Source organism: Acipenser ruthenus, chromosome 12 (assembly GCF_902713425.1).
Source record: "Acipenser ruthenus chromosome 12, fAciRut3.2 maternal haplotype, whole genome shotgun sequence".
NCBI lineage: Eukaryota > Metazoa > Chordata > Actinopteri > Acipenseriformes > Acipenseridae > Acipenser > Acipenser ruthenus.
In genome coordinates, this window is record NC_081200.1 from 1,096,459 (window position 1) to 1,119,699 (window position 23,241).

General features: G+C 42.2%; 2 protein-coding genes across 3 annotated transcripts; one reads left to right on the forward strand and one right to left on the reverse strand.

Moving 5' to 3' along the window:
- Positions 1 to 351: 351 nt before the first annotated feature.
- LOC117416534 (programmed cell death protein 1-like) lies at positions 352 to 10,349 on the reverse strand. Of its 2 annotated transcripts, none has more exons than XM_034027671.3 (5): positions 10,213 to 10,349; positions 4,611 to 4,970; positions 2,785 to 2,934; positions 1,221 to 1,261; positions 352 to 654 (listed from the first exon to the last, which is right to left on the reverse strand). In XM_034027671.3, exons 1-5 carry the CDS (start codon positions 10,274 to 10,276, stop codon positions 463 to 465), a joined length of 807 nt encoding a protein of 268 aa, XP_033883562.1. In that variant the 5' UTR covers positions 10,277 to 10,349; the 3' UTR covers positions 352 to 462. The 2 variants fall into 2 exon arrangements, with proteins under 2 accessions (XP_033883562.1, XP_033883561.2); XM_034027670.3 differs by lacking the exon at positions 10,213 to 10,349 and adding an exon at positions 9,634 to 9,805.
- Positions 10,350 to 19,993: 9,644 nt separating this feature from the next.
- LOC117417402 (dynein light chain Tctex-type protein 2B-like) lies at positions 19,994 to 22,924 on the forward strand. The gene is made up of 5 exons (XM_034029544.3): positions 19,994 to 20,252; positions 20,740 to 20,873; positions 21,359 to 21,428; positions 21,730 to 21,793; positions 22,219 to 22,924. The coding sequence occupies exons 1-5, from the start codon at positions 20,191 to 20,193 to the stop codon at positions 22,264 to 22,266; spliced, it is 378 nt and encodes a 125-aa protein (XP_033885435.1). The 5' UTR covers positions 19,994 to 20,190; the 3' UTR covers positions 22,267 to 22,924.
- Positions 22,925 to 23,241: the final 317 nt, after the last annotated feature.

The following is a 23,241-nucleotide window of genomic DNA, read 5'->3' on the forward strand; positions in this document are numbered from 1 at the left end:
AATGTTTTATTTACATTCTCCTGTTAGCTTTTGGGGGTGTGGGGTTGGGGGTGTGGGGTTGGGGGTTAGGGGTGGGGGTTAGGTGTTGAGGGGTGCTGGTCCTTTCCTGTTAGGTCAGCAGCAGTGATTAGCACAGTGGCCTCTCTCTCTCTCTCTCTCTCTCTCTCTCTCTCTCTCTCTCTCTCTCTCCTCCTCCTCTGTCTCTCTCCTCTCTCTCTCTCCCACTCTCCTCCTCTCTCTCTCTCCTCTCTCCCACTCTCCTCCTCTCTCTCTCCCCCCTCTCTCTCTCCCTCTCTCTCTCTCCCTCTCTCTCTCCCCTCCTCTCTCCTCTCTCCCACTCTCCTCCTCTCCTCTCTCTCTCCCTCTCTCTCTCTCCTCCTCTCTCCTCTCTCCCACTCTCCTCCTCTCTCTCTCCTCTCCTCTCTCTCTCTCTCCCTCTCTCTCTCTCTCTCTCTCTCTATGCTACCTGCCATGACTCCAGCAGTGCCGACCCCCCGACCCCCCCTCCTGTCCTGCAGGGAAGGTGATGGTGGCGTATTCTACGTGGTCATTGTGTTCTGGCATCGTGGCTGGAGGAAGGGTGTCGCGCCTCGGGAATTCCAGGACCCCATACTCAATGGAGTAGACTGGCACGGCCTGGGATTGCTTGCTCTCCTGAAACACACACACACACACGTCATTCAGAGCTGATTTTACACAATCCGCTTTTTGTAGACTATGGCAGAAGAAAGCATGGAAACTAGGTAACAGGGTGGGCTAATAAAGATGTTTGTTTGAGAAAACGGATTCATTTTCAAGCTTTGTAAACTCTGAGAAAAACATTCTGTGCTCTCTAATTCTGTTGGAATTTTAATGTTTTGCAGTTGAGAATGTTTACCACCTCGTACACTTCACTGACAAAGGAAGCCACACTGTACATTTACCAGCCACGATGAATGTTTAGTGAGCCTGGTTAAAAAAACCCAACAAACTATATATATATATATATATATATATATATATATATATATATATATATATATATACATATATACACACACATCATATGAGTAAACAAAATGATAATTTATACATTGATTTAATAGTTGATTAGCCAGAATTTTTTTGTCGAATAATGAAAGTGCAGGATTAGCCGGGATGCCTAGTCGTGATGAAATCTTGCTGCAGAGTAAACATTTCCTCGATAGGCAATGCAACAGGAGGCAGACAGTCCACCTTACCTGCTGGCGTTTGATTGTGGTGGGCTGTGGGCTGGAGGTGCCTGGAACGAGAGGACTGTGGTTAGCTGCGTGGTTTCTGATTTCTCTTTCAGTTCAGAGTACAACCTTAACTTTGAGGCTGATTACTGTAATCGTGGGAACGCTGCGCTCACAGGACCGTAAACACAAACAAAACAACCATTCGGAAAATATGAGTGCAGCGCACTAGTCCCCACTGTCGCTGGATAAGCCTCTGGCTTCGGGCTTGTCTGCTTGTCTGAAAGGAGGACATGGGGAGGGGTTTGTGTGTCAGTGAATGAGTGGGGGAAGCTTGTGATAGCAGTGACTGTTCAGTATTTCTGATTCACCCCCCCCCCCCCAGCCACCCCCAACATCATTACAAAAAACAATCACCTGGACTTCAAAGAGCGCTGCGCAGCAAGACAGCGCGTGTCAAATACACCACAACATATATATAGAACAAATATATTACTGAATATATTCTTTAAACATATTTCACACCCTAGCCATTATATATTTCTATGGATGATGTGTGTGTGAATGGTTGCTGGTTGATGTGTGTGTGAATGGTTGCTGGTTGATGTGTGTGTGAATGGTTGCTGGATGCTGTGTGTGTGAATGCTTGCTGGTTGCTGTGTGTGTGAATGGTTGCTGGTTGATGTGTGTGTGAATGGTTGCTGGTCGATGTGTGTGTGAATGGTTGCTGGTTGATGTGTGTGTGAATGGTTGCTGGATGCTGTGTGTGAATGGTTGCTGGTTGATGTGTGTGTGAATGCTTGCTGGTTGCTGTGTGTGTGAATGGTTGCTGATGGTGTGTGTGTGAATGGTTGCTGGTTGATGTGTGTGTGTGAATGGTTGTTGGTTGATGTGTGTGTGTGAATGGTTGCTGGTTGATGTGTGTGTGAATGGTTGCTGGATGCTGTGTGTGAATGGTTGCTGGTTGATGTGTGTGTGAATGGTTGTTGGTTGCTGTGTGTGTGAATGGTTGCTGGTTGATGTGTGTGTGAATGGTTGTTGGTTGATGTGTGTGTGAATGGTTGCTGGTTGATGTGTGTGTGAATGCTTGCTGGTTGCTGTGTGTGTGAATGGTTGCTGGTTGATGTGTGTGTGAATGGTTGCTGGATGCTGTGTGTGTGAATGCTTGCTGGTTGCTGTGTGTGTGAATGGTTGCTGGTTGATGTGTGTGTGAATGGTTGCTGGTTGATGTGTGTGTGAATGGTTGCTGGTTGATGTGTGTGTGAATGGTTGCTGGATGCTGTGTGTGAATGGTTGCTGGTTGCTGTGTGTGTGAATGGTTGTTGGTTGACGTGTGTGTGAATGGTTGCTGGTTGCTGTGTGTGTGAATGGTTGCTGGTTGATGTGTGTGTGAATTACAGAAAAAACAGCCTACGGTCACATTTATTTAAATTACATTTTTATAAAAACATTTTCTTTCATATTTTTTTTTAACTCTATGGGCGATGAGAAGATGACAAGTTGACAAGACCATACATGCATTAAAGAAAGTGAACATTGTACAATGACACACAGTAATACAAGTCATATCTCGTGAAGTGCCTCATACCTTTATTCCGATCCCAGATGAGGAACACAGTGATACTGAGCACTAGAAGCAGCAGGGCCATGACAGTCACGGAGGCAGCAATGACAGGATTCTGGGGAATGCTGTGATCCTGAGGATGGCTGTCTGCAGTGCTCGCGGGGTCTGACAAATCTGAAAACATTGAACACCTTCATTATTATTTGATTATCTTGATTTTAGTTTTTGATTCCAGCACTTTACATTTGGGACTGAAAAAACTGAAAGAAGTGATTTAAGCTAGCTTTTATAGTGATTTCAGAACATGAAATGCCTGTTAGAAAATGCTTTGTGTGTATGTGATTACAGTTGAGTTATCTTCTATGTGAGCTGGTGTCCCATATATAACCAAGGCTATATATATATATATATATGTATGTATCTCAGCACTGGCTTAGTAACAATGGTATTGCTCCCTCCCATCCCTTTATTAAGTTGTGTTGAAAATGCTCTCAATTCAACATCCCAATCTAAAGGATGTGCAACGTGAAAATGAATGGAATTACAAAAAGTGTGATTGATTGTAGCATCATTGTGTTGACCTGACTAACTTGCATAAGTCATCATGTGGTATCATTACAGCGCAGTGGAAAGCAGGGCACCTGTGCATAAGTGCTGATGTGATTTCCCCAGCTGCCTACTAGTCCTTGCTAAGCAGAGTGCTGAGAGTCGCCTAGTCTGTGACTCAGTCCCCCTTTGACACAGCTGGCTTTGTGTTCTGTCGGAAACAACACTCACAGCTATCACCACTTCCTGGGTTTCTCTGCAAACGCAATCATGGATTTTCCTCGGGCCGCTTCATTACTCCATGGGCCCTGGTTTTCTATGAAAATGCTCCCACTTACCCATTTATTGTAAAAGCATTATGATTATTGCTATTGTTTCTGAAAGATATTTGACAATATGACAAATGTAAATGGATATTTGTACATAGTGCCTTCCACATTGTCCTATTTCTTTAACTCAGTCGAGAGTTAGGTTGACATGAGTTTTTTAACCATGAGGGTTAAAAACACTGAGGGTGTGCCGTGGTGTTGATTAGTATAATAGCTGCCTGGACCCTGTGTCAGGAGCGCTCACCTGTCTGATTGATGTAAGTGCTCCCTGTGTCAGCAGCGCTCACCTGTCTGATTGATGTAAGAGCTCCCTGTGTCAGGAGCGCTCACCTGTCTGATTGATGTAAGAGCTCCCTGTGTCAGGAGCGCTCACCTGTCTGATTGATGTAAGAGCTCCCTGTGTCAGGAGCGCTCACCTGTCTGATTGATGTAAGAGCTCCCTGTGTCAGGAGCGCTCACCTGTCTGATTGATGTAAGAGCTCCCTGTGTCAGGAGCGCTCACCTGTCTGATTGATGTAAGAGCTCCCTGTGTCAGGAGCGCTCACCTGTCTGATTGATGTAAGAGCTCCCTGTGTCAGGAGCGCTCACCTGTCTGATTGATGTAAGAGCTCCCTGTGTCAGGAGCGCTCACCTGTCTGATTGATGTAAGTGCTCCCTGTGTCAGCAGCGCTCACCTGTCTGATTGATGTAAGAGCTCCCTGTGTCAGGAGCGCTCACCTGTCTGATTGATGTAAGAGCTCCCTGTGTCAGGAGCGCTCACCTGTCTGATTGATGTAAGAGCTCCCTGTGTCAGGAGCGCTCACCTGTCTGATTGATGTAAGAGCTCCCTGTGTCAGGAGCGCTCACCTGTCTGATTGATGTAAGAGCTCCCTGTGTCAGGAGCGCTCACCTGTCTGATTGATGTAAGAGCTCCCTGTGTCAGGAGCGCTCACCTGTCTGATTGATGTAAGAGCTCCCTGTGTCAGGAGTGCTCACCTGTCTGATTGGTGTAAGAGCTTTCTTCGGTTCTGACGGTCAGGTTGATAGAATTGCTGACTTCGATCTTGGAGTTAAGGACGTAGTTGCACTGGTATACCCCCGAGTCATTCTTAATGAGTCCTGAAATGGACAGTGTGGCTGTCTGTGTCTCTCCCTGCCAGATGAATGTTAGCCTTTTTCCATTATATTTGTTTCCCTGCCCTCCCATGAAATTGATCTCTGCAATCTTCTTCTGATTCTTTTTCAGGTTCAGGTTCATGCTTTCAGTGCCGCTGAGTTTCTTTGGAAATGTGAAATTGAGTGTTAGAATCTGTCCTTCCTTGCTTGAGAGGTTCAGTTCTGAAGGCTGAGAGTCTCCTGAAAAAAGAAAAATATATATATATATTTTTAAAAAGATCCTTAATGAAGGTGGCTGTGCTTAAGTTTTACTGCACAAGGGATAGGGTTAGGGTTAAGGTTATATCATGCAATGACACATTAAGTACATTGTAACTATGCATAATAACATTGTAATTATATGTAAGTAAACATGTATTTACATCGTAAATACACAGTCATCATAAAATACAAGCATATTATTTGTTTATTTAGCAGACGCCTTTATCCAAGGTGACTTACAGAGACTAGGATGTGTGAACTATGCATCAGCTGTAGAGTCACTTACAACTACGTCTCACCCGAAAGACGGAGCACAGGAGGTTAAGTGACTTGCTCAGGGTCACACAATGAGTCAGTGGCTGAGGTGGGATTTGAACCGGGGGACTCTTGGTTTTAACCACTGGACCACACAGCCTCCGAGTGTTGCATTCACCCATGAAAGAAGAGCTATAAAATACACTGCTCACAGTGTTGTGACCAGGTCCTGACACCACAGTTCTGAGTACTCCCAGATAAAGGGCTGATGCCCGATGCTATACCGTGAGATAATTGGATTTGAACTGGGGACCTCCTGATTACAAGCCCTTTTCTTTAACCACTGGACCACACAGCCTGAAACATTTTCACAGTAAATGTTTTTCCCATGCTTACCCATGTTGTTTAAGATGCCTAACTAAAGCACACAGTTGTCTAACTGTGCCTATTGTTTCTATATCACTGACTACTGACCGAAAATATAAATTGTCACACCCAGAGGTTTGCATGTGGGTAGGTATATGCCACAGTATATAACACATTATTAATGTCAAATATTTCCCGATGCAGACTGAGATTAACACACAGCTGAGCCCGTGGTTTACGAGAAACACAGCCCTCAGGCCTGTGGGGTTTGAGGATGTGTTGAACCGGAGCTGACAGCTCCCTCGGCCGCCGTGTATCCTGTGTGAATACGACTGCTTTAGCTGATGTGTCACTTGTGGTTGATTTAGAAAATAAAACAATTATTTCCTTTGATTATTAATAATCAAATAGCAGGGCTGTTTGAATTCCAGTAAGAATGGTGACGCAAAAGATCACAGAGACCAGCACAGAAGACATTGCTGCAGGAAGGCGGTGAGAGAAGGCGTGCGTACAATTAAACAGCAAACAAATACACACAAAAAGAAAAAGCAGCTCCGCCCTTAGGAAAGTTTATCACAGTATTTGCACTTTTATCATGCTATAGTAATCTATGCATTTAAGATACTTTCCCCTGGTTTGCCATGTTTATTAATGTTCTTTCCCATACCTCGCTGTTCTTTACCATGCTTATCTATACTTTAGCATGCTTTCACTGTGCTATATTATTACACTTTGCAAGGATTTTACTCTGTTGTTCTATTAATTACACTTCAGTTGCACATAGTCACAGTGTGTTGTTTTTTTTATTGAACTGTATATATGCGTAATTACAAACTTTTATCTTTATTTTTTGGGGGATTTTACTAAGATTTGACTATGCAACTGTATGGTGTTAATACAGTTCATGTAATCCCACCTGAATATTACTGTCATGAAATAATACAACCAAAATGGGTTAAATTGAAACTTTTGGAATGTACAATCCTTAACAAATAATCCTCTGGTCCCCCTTTTCATTAAGATGATTAATCTCAGTAAGCTTCTCCTGGTTTAGGTCTAATTGATTAAGCACTGGTCTAACATTAAAACCTATATGTGCACATTTAATAGCATTGGCGTTCAAGTTTACCTGGTTACATGAAATACATTCAGATCTATGAAATACTCAAAAGTGCTAAATACTAAAAGAAACCTAAATTCATTGACATGATACGGATCACTTTATAACAAATACAACCTCTCTGTAATGTGAATGTAATTACATATTCATACAAACATGTGATTTACTATTTCAATTCAAATTCATACTTAACCCTAACAATAACATTGAGGAGGCTGTGTGGTCCAGTGGTTAACGAAAAGGGCTTGTAACCAGAAAATCCCCGGTTCAAATCTCAGCCACTGACTCATTATGTGACCCTGAGCAAGTCACTTAACCTCCTTGTGCTCCGTCTTTCGGGTGAGATGTAGTTGTAAGTGACTCTGCAGCTGATGCATAGTTCACACACCCTAGTTTCTGTAAGTCACCTTGGATAAAGGCGTCTGCTAAATAAACAAATAATAATAATAATAATAATCGACATGAATTCAAAGATCCCCATCATGAGAAAGAACTCCTAGAGGGTGTCCTAGATTTCATATGAATCCAGCAAGAAATATGCTAGTTCAAATATTGACACTCATTTTAAACATAGTTGTTAATAATAGCTATGGTGATTATATAGACAATGTTGCATGGGGTAGTGTGTGTGATATGGGAATGTAATGCCCACCAAGCACCCCATCCCAAGGGACTGCATTCCATTCTCCTTTATCACACACTACTCCATGCACTATATATTCCACTATTTTTTCATAATCTTTGGTGAGCAATTTTCTTTTCCCAGCTGAGACACGAGCGAGAGAAGACAGCAGCTCTGTGAGGTATGGTTTGAATTCCTTTCAGTTTGACAGGAGCTCGCGTTGCTGGTGTTAATGAGCGCGTGTTTCCCTTAATAACCAGAATATCAAGTGGATGAGCCCATTGAAAAGATTGCTCAACAGTTATAATAGACTTGTATCAGTCAGTGGTTACAGACTTATATCAGTGGAAGAATACAATGCAATCCGTTGTTGGTGTTTTAAAAACGATATGACTCAGTTAACGAGTTAACGATGGCAGTTTCCACTAAACATGCCTGAATGTACATAAACCACTGTATTAAAAGAGTGAAACACACTTTAAAAATGTATTTTAACAGCGATTCCTGACAGACTGAGGGAATACCATGAGAATAACACTGGAACTCATTTGGTTTAGCTGGCATTATTTTAAATCGTCAACCAAACATTTAAGTTTATAGGAAAAAAAAAAAAGATTTTCACACACGCAGAGAGCCACAAACGGTCACTCTCTCTCGCTCGTTGTGTCTGTCAGTTTGACAGGATGTGATGTCACTCTGCGGTCTTCGTCTCAATTGATATTTCCTGGTAAGTTTATCATAATTATATAAATAAACAAACGTGTGCATAGGATACAAGACCACTCTCTCCTCCACCTCCTAGCCCCTAAACACTTACACAGAAACACATTTCATTTAAATCAGCAGCCAGGAGGAGCTGTCACTATAAGGAGCATCGTGGTCCCCTGTTTTCTATGGATGATCCCACGTGTACATCAACAAACACAGCAAGTGATCAATACAGCACCACCTGTATACTTACCTAGATCGGGGTCCAAGCTGTGTTATTTTATAATGCTGTGAGGGTTTGGAACATTGCAGAACAGAGTGAAAACTACAACACACAAAGAACCCTCACTGCACGAGCAAGCTTCCTACTGAACCAAACCGAAAAAGGAACACTGCTAGATACTGCAGATATCAGTGGACACTCATACACTTAGATGAATAACAAAGAACATCCTCATTTTTACCAATCCCAATGTATTTATTTAACCAGGATAGAACCCTTGAGATACTCATTTTACAAGGGCGTCCTGATAAGAAATAACATTATAAAATCAATGGCAAAAAGAGACAAATCATTCAAAACATAACACCCAGCGAACACATATTTTTTAAACTTTACAAAATGATTTTCCATGTGTGAAAGCATATCTAACACACAGCATGACAGCATTGCTCCTGCCCGTTTCTCCAGTAGAGAGCCACAGTGTAGCATATCAAGTGACTTTCCTAGTCACTATCTCTTCTGGGATTCAAACCCAGGAACCTCTACATCTCACTCCTGTTTGTATGAATTGCTACTAAACCTGATATAAGATTAAATAAAAGTGCCGAATAGTGGAAGCTATGAGAAGCTCTGAAACCACTTCATCCTCGCACGGCATTAGATGCCTAGAAAAACATCACTTCTCTTGATCAAAGATGCTGTTTGTTTTATCCCTATATGGATAGCAGCACCATCATTCTCTGGGGCAGTTTATTTACACAAGCCTGGGGACTGCACGACACATGGGTTTCTAACTGTAGACAATACATTGATAATACCGGTAACACTTACCATGAAGTGTCTCTAATTACTGTGTCTTTACATTGTAGTTACTTAGTAAATACACGTGGACTTACACATAATTACAATGTTATTATACACAGTTACAATGTACTTACATGGTTACAATGTTATTAAACATAGTTACAATGTACTTACATAGTTACAATGTTATTATACATAGTTACAATGTACTTAATGTGTAAATCTTTTTGCTTGTAAGTACACAATTGTATCAGATAAGGGTTAGGGTTAGCGATAGGGTTAGGTTTAGAGTTAGGGTTATATCGGGCAAAAAGATTTACACTTTAAGTACATTGTAATAATAATAATATATAATAATATCTTTATTTTTATATAGTGCCTTTCATAGTGGACCACTATCACACAACGTGTAACTATATATAATAACACTATAATAACGTGTAATTACACATGTATTTACTAAGTAACTACTATGTAAATACACAGTAATTCGAGACACTTCATGGAAAGTGTTACCATAATAACATGAATCCCAAGTTCTTACCTGGATCAGAGCGCATGCTCCCTGATTTCTCAATTCCATGCCCAGTACAGAGAAAAGACATCAGAGACAGAAGAATGGCTAGGAGCTTGTTCGGAACCCAACTCATGCTTAAATTGTTTAAATAAAATCTCTATGATTTCTTTAATCCTTCAAATAACCTCCCCTCCCACCACGATGACAACTCTTCAGAAGGTACAGTACTCAGCAACTTTACATGTGAATGTCTGTCATGTGAAGTGAAGGCTTCATTCGACACACAAGAAAAGAAACAAACAATAGTGGAAGAGAAAATGAAAAAAACAGCCACAGAAAACCCCCTTTATAAATGTCACTTTCTGTCACATTTTCCACTAGTGAGATGTGAGGGTAGCACATCAATGGAACAGAAAGAGAGAGAGAGAGAGAGAGAGAGAGAGAGAGAGAGAGAGAGAGAGAGAGAGAGAGAGAGAGAGAGAGAGAGAGAGAGAGACTGTTAGGCTATAATTTACAATAAAATGCTCCTATTTCACATAAAAGGTTTCTAACAGCACATGTTTCCCCTGCAGGTTACGGCTCTGTAAATCCGGGGAGCAGCCTTACCTTGCTGGATCAGAAGAAGTAAAAGAGAAGTCACTGCTGATATCACTCTGGTAACCTTCCCCATGCCTCCAGAGCGGTCTGCCTCGAAGCAGAGTCAACAACAATCAAACAGCTTGAGCTGCTCGCTGGCCCTGCTCAAGCTCTTCCTCTCACAGCCTGTATAGAGAGCAGGGAGAGGGGGAGGGTTAACTCAGAAACCTGGGCAGACCTCATCACTGCCTCTGCCAGCCTGTCAGAGCCATGCACAATACAAAAAGCTGCATACGACATACACACCACAACAAACAAAACCAGTTTACCAAGCGTGCCAACATGCTGTAAAGTTAGAAAGAAAGCATTTAAATTCCATTACATCGCAACTACACATCTAGACGTGCCTTCACGAGAAACACTTAGTAACGTGCAAGCGCTTTCATTTTGTAGTTAAAATATATATTAAAAAATGTATAGTAAAAATATAGTCAATTGTTATTAAAATAATTAATGAAATCGAAAATAAGACAAAACAAAACTGAATTCATGTGTGTTTTTCGTAGAGAAATATTTTCAATAAATAATGGCTTGATGTTGCTGAATGGAGTTCCAACCTCACAACAAACTTAAATTAGCAAACCCTAACTAACTGTATCTTCAGCTTTATCAGAAAATAAACCCTGACTAATTTAGCAGTTGAACAACAATAGTGGCCAAAAAGTTAGCTGTACAAGCTTTCTTTCTTTCTTTCTTTCTTTCTTTCTTTCTTTCTTTCTTTCTTTCTTTCTTATACAGTTACTGTATACAGTTACTGCTCTTATCATGCAGGTTTTATGTAATGCCACCTAAAGGAATTGTTATCATTTATTTACACTACCCCTCTTCTAGACCTCTGAAACCACACTGTGACCACGCAGTCTGCGCACCAGGGGGAGCCCGCACCGCAGTGTCATCCCTGCATCGACCCCTCAAAGGACCCCCCCAAAACCACAGCCCAGCTGATAAATGACTCAGGTTACACAAGACATCCCCCCACGACGCACGCAGCACACTGAGCTGCGCTGGAACTGGGAAGACTCGGAGGCCTGGGCGATCTGCAGTGCCGTAACAGACAAGCTCCAACTGGGGACAGACGAGGCTTTATTTTAATAAACTAAAGGCTGGTTTCACAGTCCCTGGTTAGCACTAATTTTGGACTACCTAATTTTAATGTATGTAAGGCAGTCCCTGATTAGTGCTAATCAGGGTCTGTGAAACCAGCCATTGGCCAGCTGCAGGAGAGACTGAATAACAATTTGTTTGCAAAGGATACAATGCACAGTAGATACTCTTCATACTGGCACTGGTATTGTGGCTCAGTTAGACCTGAGAGCTGTGGTAGTGGGTGTCAGCATGGCCTAGTGGTTGGTGTTGAGACTTGACTGTGTGTCAGGTTGGCTTAGCGGTGAGCACCAAGGGTTTAGGAGATCACAGTGTCACAGCTCAGCACAGCTGTAAAACTGCAAGGGTTTAGAGATCACAGCAACTCATCTTAGCATCGCTGTAAAACTGCAAGGGTTTAGAGATCACAGCATCACAGCTCAACACAGCTGAAAAACTGCAAGGGTTTAGAGATCACAGCATCACAGCTCAGCACAGCTGAAAAACTGCAAGGGTTTAGAGATCACAGCAACTCATCTTAGCATCGCTGTAAAACTGCAAGGGTTTAGAGATCACAGCATCACAGCTCAACACAGCTGAAAAACTGCAAGGGTTTAGAGATCACAGCATCACAGCTCAGCACAGCTGAAAAACTGCAAGGGTTTAGAGATCACAGCATCACAGCTCAGCACAGCTGAAAAACTGCAAGGGTTTAGAGATCACAGCAACTCATCTCAGCATGGCTGTAAAATTGTCTACAAGCAAAGCAGGACACTCTTGCCAAAGTGGATCACTACATGACAAAAAGTGAAGTGATCTGCAGGCAGCTACAGCGCCATGCCCACTGGTCTTCTCACCTCCTGCCCCCTCTCTACACTAGGTCTTAACACATTCACTAAAACACAGACCACAGCAAACCCACACACTCACACAGATACCCAGCTCTCTGCAGAAGTAACAAGGGCAGAAGAGCAGCTTGGGGCTGCTGGCGGGATGAAAAGCTGTGAGTTTGTGGGAGGTTTGCCAGTGGCTACAGCCCTGGGTTGGGACATGAAAGGTAGTGGGTTTGAGTACTGTAGCACAGATTGCTGGGCTGCAGTATGGAAGGTAGTGGGCTTGAGTTGCACAGTGGTTAGGGTGCTGGGCTGCAGTGCAGAAGGTACTGTACGGTAGTTGATTAAAAAATGATGCTATAATCTTTCTAGGGAAACAATGTGCATTCAAAATTGTAGGTAGTATTCTGCACTCCAAAACCACATGATATTGGAAAAGCGAAGTGTCAATTTGAAAGCGTTCTTACTAGGTAGGCGTTTCTAGTCTGGATCACAGTGCTAGTGCTAGGCTCACACACACCTGAACTCGCGCTCCAGCACACCAGCGTGGGTCACACGATGTAAACCTACCCTTTTCTGTAAATAGCAAGCAAACTGAGCGCTGAGGTGATTAATAAGAACACGTACAAAACCCACAAGCGGGGTATGCAAATCAGCTGAAAGTGTGTTTCCCTGCACTTCACTTTTAACAATAAAATCAATATGGATAAATACACCGGCCCATTAAAACAAAACACAAAACACGCTTTCCTTTTCCTGTTGTTTTTGTCTGGCTATTTTGTTTGTAGGAGAGTTAATTATCGAAGATACTGCTGCCCTGCGATGTGTTAGTGCGTGCAGAATGGTTTGTTTTTATGATGTGTGTGTGTGTGACAGTGTGTCTCTGTGTGTGTGTGTGGTTCAACTGAAACCTTCCACATGGTTCCACTAATGGAAAATCTAAACTTACAGCTCGTCTCATAGCAGACACACTTAGTCACAGCACAAATGTGAGCAGGTGCTTTTTTATGCAATTTCTTTTTTTATTTTCTCATCGTAAATTGTTCCTATTTGTATAAATCAGGCCCCTTTAATAGAAGATAAAGTGAAGTTTCATCACGGTTTTGTGTTTTTCAGTATTTTTATTATTATTATTATTATTATTATTATTATTTCTTAGCAGACGCCCTTATCCAGGGCAACTTACAATTGTTACAAGATATCACATTATCTTTTACATTCAATTACATTATTTTTTACACATTATTTTTTACATACAATTACCCATTTATACAGTTGGGTTACAGCAGCAGTGTCCCCCCACCTGGGACTGAACCCACGAATTGAAGCCTCTGGTCAAGAGTCCAGAGCCCTTACCACTACGCCACACTGCTGCCTGCTCCCTAATTTCTGACAAATTCTCCCTTTTGAATGTGACTTTCACATGCAATTAATCCCTGGTTTCACCTGGTCTATTTTCAATTTACCGCTCACTGATCTCAACAGTGTGGTCCTTTATGGTACTAGCACTGGTGTCTTTCCACCCCAGTGTGATTGTCTGACCGCCCCAGTAAGATCTGGAAATACAATTCAAATACAGTGGAGAAAGGCCTGACATTGAGGCATAAGACGTTTACTTACCCAATGTTACGATATGGAAGGTAGTCCGAGAATAGTGCTAATCAGTGCCTATAAACAGGCTGGAAACTGCCTTCATCCAGCATGTAAAAAAAACCTTGTAGTTGAATTTCCCTTATAGATGCTTACCGTGGTAAATCTGTACGCTAATTTTGCAGTTTCAGTATGCTTTTTCTTGCAGTTATAACTATTTATACCACAAGCGTGGGTATACCTGGTGTGTAATAACATCAGTGGAATAACAAGCTTATCAGGACTCGTTTCGAATGTGTGTGGTTTGCCATGTTTATTGATAGGCTCTACCTATCATGCTTAACTACAGTATGCTTTACTATGGGAACATTTTATAAGGGTTATACCAAAATAACAGGGCTATGATAATCAATGTTTGCAGCTGGCCCCAGCTCTTCTATAGTGTCTATAACTCCAGGGGTTACACAGCTTCTTTAGGGGTCACAGCACAGGGGGTGCAGGTAGAAAGGGAGCTGACACCCTATTTATCTGGGTCTACATCCCACTGAAACCAACAGCCGTCGCTCACAGCAGCCTCACAAGACAGCAGCGAGCGCTCAGTTGCTGTGTTTATTTTCCGAGTCTGGCTCACAGACCCACACGCTCCTCTGCCCTGTCTCTCACTGACAGGATGGACCTCTTAAAACCTCTGTGTACAGATCACAGCCCCCACAGTTACAGTAACATCCCCCACCCTCCTCCCATCCTCTTGCTATCCCACGGATGGTTTATTTTGTTTTTGTAAACAAACAGCTTTGTGTAAACAAAAATGACCTTGTAAAGTAACTAGGAGTCTGCAAATTTCATTTTTATAAAACTTTTTGTTTTTAAAAGGCAGATGTTTCTTATAAAAAAAGGTCATCCTTCAGTCACACGTCAGATGCTTGTGAAATTCAGAATAAGCCAGTAAGCCTGTGGATCAGCCTTATTTATCGTCTTCAAAAACCTCGAAGCAACTCCTTGTGAGGGTAACATTTTCAAGGTACAGTATTTACACTAACAGCTCAACTTGAGATTGTTTAGATGTAGTGGATTGAAGTCTTCATGGTGAAAATCGCTTAAAAAGGGTAACTCATAAACAAGCTGCTGAAAAAGCTGTCCAGACGTTTCACAGGCTTCAAGTCGCTACAAAGAAGTCTCTTTATTTTCCAGGGAAAAATAGAATCAACTTTTATAAACCCAACAAATGATAATACATAGGCCTCGAAAAGCAGCTAAATGCTTAACCACAAATGACTTATGTAGAAAACATCTGTTGTGATATTTGTGCAGTGATGTAGAAAATGAAAATAACCAGCTTGGGGTAGACGAGTGTGTCTGATCCTCATCTTCCATGGCTTCTAGATGTATCTCCAGTGTGTGTAGGAGATGAGTGTGTCTGATCCTCATCTTCCATGGCTTCTAGATGTATCTCCAGTGTGTGTAGGAGATGAGTGTGTCTGATCCTCATCTTCCATGGCTTCTAGATGTATCTCCAGTGTGTGTAGGAGATGAGTGTGTCTGATCCTCATCTTCCATGGCTTCTAGATGTATCTCCAGTGTGTGTAGGAGGGAGGCTGCTGTGGTTTCACTTAGCGCTGGAATAGAAATCACACCAGCTTCCTTTACAGGCTTCCCTTAACCCACTGCTGTCCTGCTGAGACTCAGCATTAGCAAGACATTAACAAGACAAGCCTCTCTGTAAATCCTGCAGGAGTAAGTCACTTTGCACAAAGGACTGCTATGGGATAGCTATTTGAACAGCTTCAGCGGCTTGTACTGCAAAGAAGATAGAAATAGAGATCCAGTAGAAATGCTGACATTACATTGGTTTTCTGGTCTGCTGATCTGAGTGGAGTTATCTTTCGGTTTACTGTCCTGCAGTGTTGAAAGAGCTAACCACGTGCACTGGGTTGCGCCACACTTGTATGTAAATGACTGTGCCGTGTCTTTACAGAATGAAGAAGTTACATCAGGATCACAAGACTCGTTATCTCAGGATCTGGACTTTCCAGCTTGGCTGTTACCGTGTTCTTAATTAGCCATTATTAAAGGATATATTCGTTATTTTGGAAAAACAAGTAACTATAAAAGATTATACAATCAAAGCAAAGGGAAGAAACAGCATGTGTCCCTCCTGAAACAGCATGTGTCCCTCCTGAAACATCATGTGTCCCTCCTGAAACAGCATGTGTCCCTCCTGAAACAGCATGTGTCCCTCCTGAAACAGCATGTGTTTCTCCTGAAACAGCATGTGTTCCTCCTGAAACAGCATGTGTTCCTCCTGAAACAGCATGTGTTCCTCCTGAAACAGCACGTGTCCCTCCCATGTGAGGTACTTCCCTTCCGAAATACCCCCATCGCTGAAGCTTGCCTGCAAGACGTGTCTAGACACTTTCTATATTCATCATGGCTCTGCTGTTTAATACACTTGACACGCAAAAGAGAGAATCGAGGTCATTAGCACACCAGTTGAGACGCACCACCTCGGCTGGCTAAGGGGGAAGAGACTGAGATCGTCTGACGTTTGTTTCAGAGTCTGACAAAACTTTCCACCTGGGCTCAAAGGGACAAAACCACAACGCCCCGCTGCCCCCTTCAGCGCGAGTGTGCGCACTGCTGGAACACATGCACTGTGATACACGCCAACCACCCTGCTCACTAAGGGCAAGAAACTTTTCTCCTGCCTGTAAAACAGTAAAACTGTAGATGTTCTGTATTTTTTTTTTTCTTTTTAGATTTGAGTTGATCGGTTTCTGTGAGGCCTCTCAGTCTGACACAAAGCAGTTTGGAAAGGAAAATACAGCCTCACATCACATGTTCTCGTGTACATGTAGGTGTTTCATGAGATGAGATGAGCAGATTTAATGACATTTTATTATGCTTTAGCAGTCTTAGTCTGACGCAGCTGTGCGTTGTGGGCATCTATGAAATAGTCTACCTTAATTGTTAGCTTTAACGCTTATATATAGTTTGTCCAGATTTCCTGATTCTCTGTTTGAAATTACAATATAGCAGCCTCTGACCTGGCTTACAATCCAGATCCTGATTTCATAATGCAAAACTTCAATATCATAATTCTATGATAAATGCATTACAGAGGCTTCTATCATTTGTACTCGGGTGCTTATTACTTTTTAAAAATGTAATATAATTATGAAAAGCATTAACGAGAGACCAGACCAGTCTACTGTATACAGTTTACAGCAGACGTGCTGGCAGCAAGTGGATTGCTTTTTCTTTATCCCCGTTTGTGTATTTGTTTTTCTGTTCTCTTGCCATTTCCTTCATCCTTGTTATAAAACTGTGGAATAAAGAGTGAGCTGCAAATGTGGTTGTGCATCAAACTGTGATTGAACTTCTTTCAACCTGACCTCCCCCACTAAAAAAAATGATGATCTGGACTTAATCATTCATTCAAACAAATGCCCTTTTATATATCTTTCCAGCAGAGGCAGAATCTGTGTGACTCCTCTGCCTACTAGAGGTAATCTTTCTGTTAGATCTAAAACATGTCAGAGCGATGCATCCAGAGCCCTACACTTTATCAGACAGGATCACAGTGCTGACTCTGCTCTTTCGCATGTGCTTACATATCAATACCACTCTTTAACATCAACATTTGGGTCACGAAAAAAAAAAAATTATATATGTTGTTAAACACGTTGGAAAGTTCTATAGATATAGAAATTTGAGGAAAATACAGTAGGTGTTGGTTTAGAATTAAAGTGCAGTGTGACAGGGCTGGAGATCAGAGAATGGACTGCTTTAGAGATCATTGCTACGCAGTGTGACAGTGCTGGAGATCAGAGAATGGAGTGCTTTAGAGATCATTATCATGCAGTGTGACAGGGCTGGAGATCAGAGAATGGACTGCTTTAGAGATCATTGCTACGCAGTGTGACAGTGCTGGAGATCAGAGAATGGAGTGCTTTAGAGATCATTATCATGCAGTGTGACAGTGCTGGAGATCAGAGAATGGAGTGCTTTAGAGATCATTATCATGCAGTGTGACAGGGCTGGAGATCATGGAGTGCTTTGTGTTCATTCTGACAGTGTATGTTACATGGTCTCTCCAGCCTCCAACCCCCTCCACTCTTTAAAGGGCAGGGTTTCCATAAAGAAGACAAAGCTGCTTCTGCAGCAGGGAGGAATCTATTTGATATTGCCTATTAAAGTATATTGTGTGGGGTCTCCCTTCCATATTTACCAAAATCCAAGCTCTTTCTGTATTAAAGACCACTAGACCCTCCAACCCATATAATACAATTAGGTAACAGACAGGGCTCCCTCTTTTTACACACATCAAAACAATTACTATCAACATGATATAACTGACATTTATCAAATTAAATTATCAAAAATTAAATTTCTGGGATCTGTTTTGGATTTACTGTCCTGTAGTACAAATGGGATTATTTCATTTTTATTTTCATTGATTGCTCAATAATTGCTCCCTAATATTTATTTTGAAGCATAATATAAATATGCTTGATGACTTGGCAACAAAAGCCTGGTGAAGCCATCATCTTGACAAACACTATCTTCGGTATATAGCTTTGCCTTCTATCTTATGTAGCAATTGCACAGGTGAACCAGAGGTCAGTTAACCGTCTGAACCTCCCACTGCAGACACAGTACTGAGACCAGCAGGGTGTCCTGGGGATGTCCCCTATGTACAGCCAGTAACCACAGTGCTGAGACTAGCAGCGTGTCCTGGCGATGTCCCCTATGCCCAGCTTGTAACCACAGTGCTGAGACTAGCAGCGTGTCCTGGGGATGTCCCCTATGCCCAGCCAGTAACCACAGTGCTGAGACTAGCAGTGTGTCCTGGGCATGTCCCCTATGCCCAGCCAGTAACCACAGTGCTGAGACTAGCAGCGTGTCCTGGGGATGTCCCCTATGCCCAGCCAGTAACCACAGTGCTGAGCAACCACCATCAGCAGCATTGGGTCACTGCAGAGATGCTGCATGAGAAGAGAGCCTCACACACACGCTGTACAGTCGACCATGGCAGTATTTTTTTTCTTCTGCTTTATATAAATATCAAGTTAAACATTAACCACTTAACTGCTGGAGTGAAATGAGTCACATAACAACAGCATCCGTTGTTATTTACAAAAACCGCAAAAACTTGCACAAATATGCCCCTCACGAAAGCTGTATAGCGGATGGACCCGCTGCTGAATCTGAAGTCTGACTTGTAGCAGCCGATGTGCATCCTGTTGCACAAGCTTTCTACCCACATAAATATAGGGGAAAGGTTCCGCTACCGGCTCTAGACTTATCGAGCACACTTTCGCCCCCAGCCCCCGCGTGTAACCACTGACTCTGTACACAGCATTGCTGCTGATTAATCAGCGCTCCGGGGCAGCGCCAGCGTGCAAGCAGTCTGCGCGGATCGAGGACTAGACCTCCTTATTGTAAAGCGGATGTGAGCCACTGCTGGTTTTTTTTCCCCTTAGAAGTGATGCAGCAGCGCATGTTTACCCGTGGAACTGCTTATTTGTGGCTTTCACTCAGAGGAACTGACTTCAGTTCAGAGGCTCTCAGCAGCGCCCTTGTCTTGTTTTCGTGGGAACGTTGCGTGCATTTTGAGCCCTGGGCTTGGTCTGTGAAGTCTGGCAGGAACGTTGTTGTCTTGCTGGGGCTGCACGCTGCAGCATTGCAGTCCTGGTTAAAGTGCAGGTACATTTATTATTATGAACCGCACATGTTGTGTACATGAATATAGCATAGGGTAATGCTGTGCTTTACCATGCTTCTGTGCTTAGCACTGCTCTTAACATGTTCCCCTATACCATAGCAAAGTGTAAAAATGCACAGTAAAGCATAGGTAAGCAATGGAAAGAATAGCGAGGTATGGTAAAGCATATTAATAAACATGGCAAACCAGGGTAAACAATGGTTAAAAAACAAAACAAAACAGTGACAGCATTTTTTATTAGCACATTATTATTTTGGCCTGTTTAAAAATTTCTGGCCAATTAAAAACGACATAGGTAATGTGCTTATCGCAGCGGCGTTATACATATATCGACTAACGTGTTGCTAAACACAATCAGTGTGGCTAATACTGTAACAGCGACTGAGAACGGTTTTCTTGGTGTTACTCACATGTGTCTGATGGTGGCGCTGGTTTCTGCGGCGTGGCCTCTCATTCAATCTAATAGCACTTGACGAGAGCTCGTTGAGTTTTTTCACCACGGTCACATGACGAGTGGAGAAAAGCACTCCTGTAAGCTTCACCAGCCATTCGGCCACCGATTTGTTGTTGTTATGGCAACAGCAGTTAGCGGACGCGTAGATAAACAGCAGCAGTCTCGACTTGAGTTTGTAATGCTGCGTGTCAGTGCTGAATGAATGAATAAAGAAATACACTCATTTAAATAATTTAATTCGAAAAGCTTTTGGATCTTCAGCGATGGGAGAATCAGGAGAGACGGCGGATAATTCCTACGTCATCAGACCCAACTTCCAACACAAGTAAGTCTGGGAAGGGAGTTACATTCACTTATTGTAAAATCATACACTATATTCATAGCGAATTGCATAGTCAGCACTTGTATGCAGTTAAGAAACCCGGGTTGTAAAACGTTAAAACAATGCATCTAAATACATCTTGGCTGGCTAACATGACGCTAGAATTAGAAATGACCACGATAGTTATTGACCCTAGAGGTAACCCACAAACAAGTTAAAACACATTATGGCTTTCCCTAACACGCGAAACTATTGAGTATTTTAACATTACATAAACCACTATTGAGTTTATTTTAACATTACATAAACCACAGCAGAATGTATCGTCGGTTCTGCACAGAAGACAATCAGGCCCGTGTGTGGTTTTTGACACCAGGGTAGCTTTATGTGTGTGAGTACTGATGTGCTGTACATTGCCTTCGGCGCTGGCAGCTTGTTTTATGAACCTGCCTGTGTTGGTGTTCTCCACTTGTTACACCAAATCAACCAGGTTCAAACCGGCAGCAGTGAAAGAGCGTATCCACCAGGTCCTGAAGGAGGAGCTGGCGAGCAAGGAGTATGACCCAGAGCAGGTGCCAGCTCTCACCCGCGCCCTCTCCGAAACCATTAAGGACAAGCTGAAAGGTGCTGAATTACAAGTACATACAGGGATGAGAATAAGACTCCCATTGCATAGCAGTTTGTTTCTGGTTTTACTATGAGTTTAATAGGACACACCAGACATGAGCTTGTTACCTATGTACTGTGGCTGACCAAGCTTGTCTTACAACCTGGCATGGGTGAGACTGCTATGCAAAAGGAGTGTTATTTCCATCCCCGAAATAAATGAATCATCTGTATAATTGAACTGTTTTATGGATGAAGCTGTAACCGTTCCTCTGCATGTGGATCTGCAACTTCTGTGTAAAATACAAATAAACAAGAATAAATAAGTAGATAAATACAAGAAGGCTGCTTTATATGTAAAATAAGAATACTGTGAATCTGCTTTAGATTCAGTATGCTTAAAAGTGTTGTGCATTTCTGAAATACAGTACAAGCAAAACCTGTGATAGACTACCATCTCAATGCAATGTCTTTAATAACAGTCTCTTACGTGTTCTGTGCAGAGATGGGGTATGACAGATACAAGCTGGTGGTGCAGGTTGTGATTGGAGAGCAGAGAGGGGAAGGTGTCAAGTGAGTTCTGCTGTCTCTTTAGTTCTGCTATATCTTTAGTTTTCATTCATGTGAAGTTTAACAGCCCCTAGCAGTTCATCTTCCCTTCACCCCTTTGAGGTGAAGTTGAATACATCTATTCTAAAACATTTCTCTAGCCCACAGCCCGTGCATGCCTCTGCACTTGTGCACTGGCACACTACCGATCTCCTGTTGCATATCAAGCAGATAGAGGGAGCTGTGGAGGAGAGCAGTGCTGTCAGTGTTTTCTGGTCATTGTGATGCATACAGGTTTCTGACTGCTCTTTGTGTTTCCTTGCAGGATGGCAGCTCGCTGTTTCTGGGATGCTGACACTGACAGTTACGCACAAGATATCTACATGAATGTAAGTGTTGGAGGGGTTCACTGCTAGGGATTGGAGACGTGTGCATTGTCTGTGCTTCATCAAGACAGATTTGACAGTCTCGAGCATATATGCTCTTTAGGCTACCCCTATTTACTTGTAAATTGATATCACTTACAGTTCATTGAAAACACGTCATGTACTGTAATTTATCATACTGTGTGTTTTACATTCAACAACAACATTAAAATGAAGCATTGTGGTGTAAAAGAAATGGATTGGAAGATAGGAGTTTTGATCCTGGGTTACTTTGTGACCCTTTGACAAGTCTGTTGACATCCTTGTGTCGAAGAAGATGCACAATTCTTAACAATTTATTTTTTTTTCTTTGTTTTTTAAATTTATAATTTTGAAAAAGGTTTGCACCAAATGTGACATTAAAAGTCCTTTTGCTTGTTTGTTTCCAGGACAGTCTGTTTTGTGTGGCTGCTGCATTTGGCTGCTTCTATTACTGAAGGACATGATCAAAGAACAATTCCCACCTAAGCTAAGTGTATATATGTGAATGTGTTATTGTCCAGGAGATCTTTCTAGTGTTCCTCCATCTCCTGGTACTGCAGAGTGACCCCTGCTGGTAGGGGTTGAGAGCAGCAGCCAGTCGGTGGTCTGTGGCTCGCTGGAATTTCAAGGAGGTCAAGCACTGGGAATGTTGGGTTTCCACTCCAGTCTTCAAGAGCCCATTATCCACACAACACATTTTCCACGCTTTTCAACCAGTACAAAATGTGACTCATAAAAAAACAAAACAAAAAAACACAACATTTAATGTTAAAAGCAAACTTGGAAAATCTTAGAAAGCAGTAATTTTATTTATTTCCAGTACAAATTAAAAGCGAGTCCAAGGTAATAATAGTGTGCACATACAGTCGTTCAAAACCTGAAGTGGATTGTTGCTGGACTGGGACATTGGAGGGCAGTACAGATTCCAATGGAACTAGGAGAACCTTGGAGGAACGAACACTCTGCCTTCCATTCAGAGTCATAGCAGAAACCCCATGCCCAGCGTGCTCTGCTGCAATCGACTGATTACAAGTGAAAAGCATTCCTGTGTTTGTTTTACTTCTGTACAATTTGTGAAGAAATGATCTAATCTAATAAAACGCAACATTAAAACATGTAAGCAGTGGTCTCCTTTTCTGCTGTTTTACTGACATTGACTCTTCTATTAAAGGTACAGAAATGCGTGACCCACCTGTATTATGTGGATCATGATGTTATTCAATAGGCTATACCAATTAAATACTGGGTTTGTCCGTACAGCTCAGAGGTATTAGACAAAGCTCTTTGTTGCTCTCTGACAAACTAACAAATCTTCTTTGCCCATGGTGTCTGAAACTAACTTGCAACAGGGATATGCAGCTTTTATATATTCCAGAGTACGTGAGGGATTACATTTGCAACAAATTACAAGCCAGTAGTGTCTGCTAAAT

What these genes read in the sequence shown, in the direction of transcription:
- LOC117417402 (XM_034029544.3), top strand. Translation starts at nt 20,191, where the DNA reads ATGGGAGAATCAGGAGAGACGGCGGATAATTCCTACGTCATCAGACCC. An exon ending in CAGAGAGGGGAAGGTGTCAA is followed by an intron (nt 21,429 to 21,729) that starts GTGAGTTCTGCT and finishes GTTTCCTTGCAG; the next exon opens with GATGGCAGCTCGCTGTTTCT. An exon ending in CACAAGATATCTACATGAAT is followed by an intron (nt 21,794 to 22,218) that starts GTAAGTGTTGGA and finishes GTTTGTTTCCAG; the next exon opens with GACAGTCTGTTTTGTGTGGC.
- LOC117416534 (XM_034027670.3), bottom strand. Translation starts at nt 9,739, where the DNA reads ATGAGTTGGGTTCCGAACAAGCTCCTAGCCATTCTTCTGTCTCTGATG. An exon ending in CTCTTACACCAATCAGACAG is followed by an intron (nt 2,935 to 4,610) that starts GTGAGCACTCCT and finishes CAATGTTTTCAG; the next exon opens with ATTTGTCAGACCCCGCGAGC. An exon ending in CATCTGGGATCGGAATAAAG is followed by an intron (nt 1,262 to 2,784) that starts GTATGAGGCACT and finishes CTCTCGTTCCAG; the next exon opens with GCACCTCCAGCCCACAGCCC.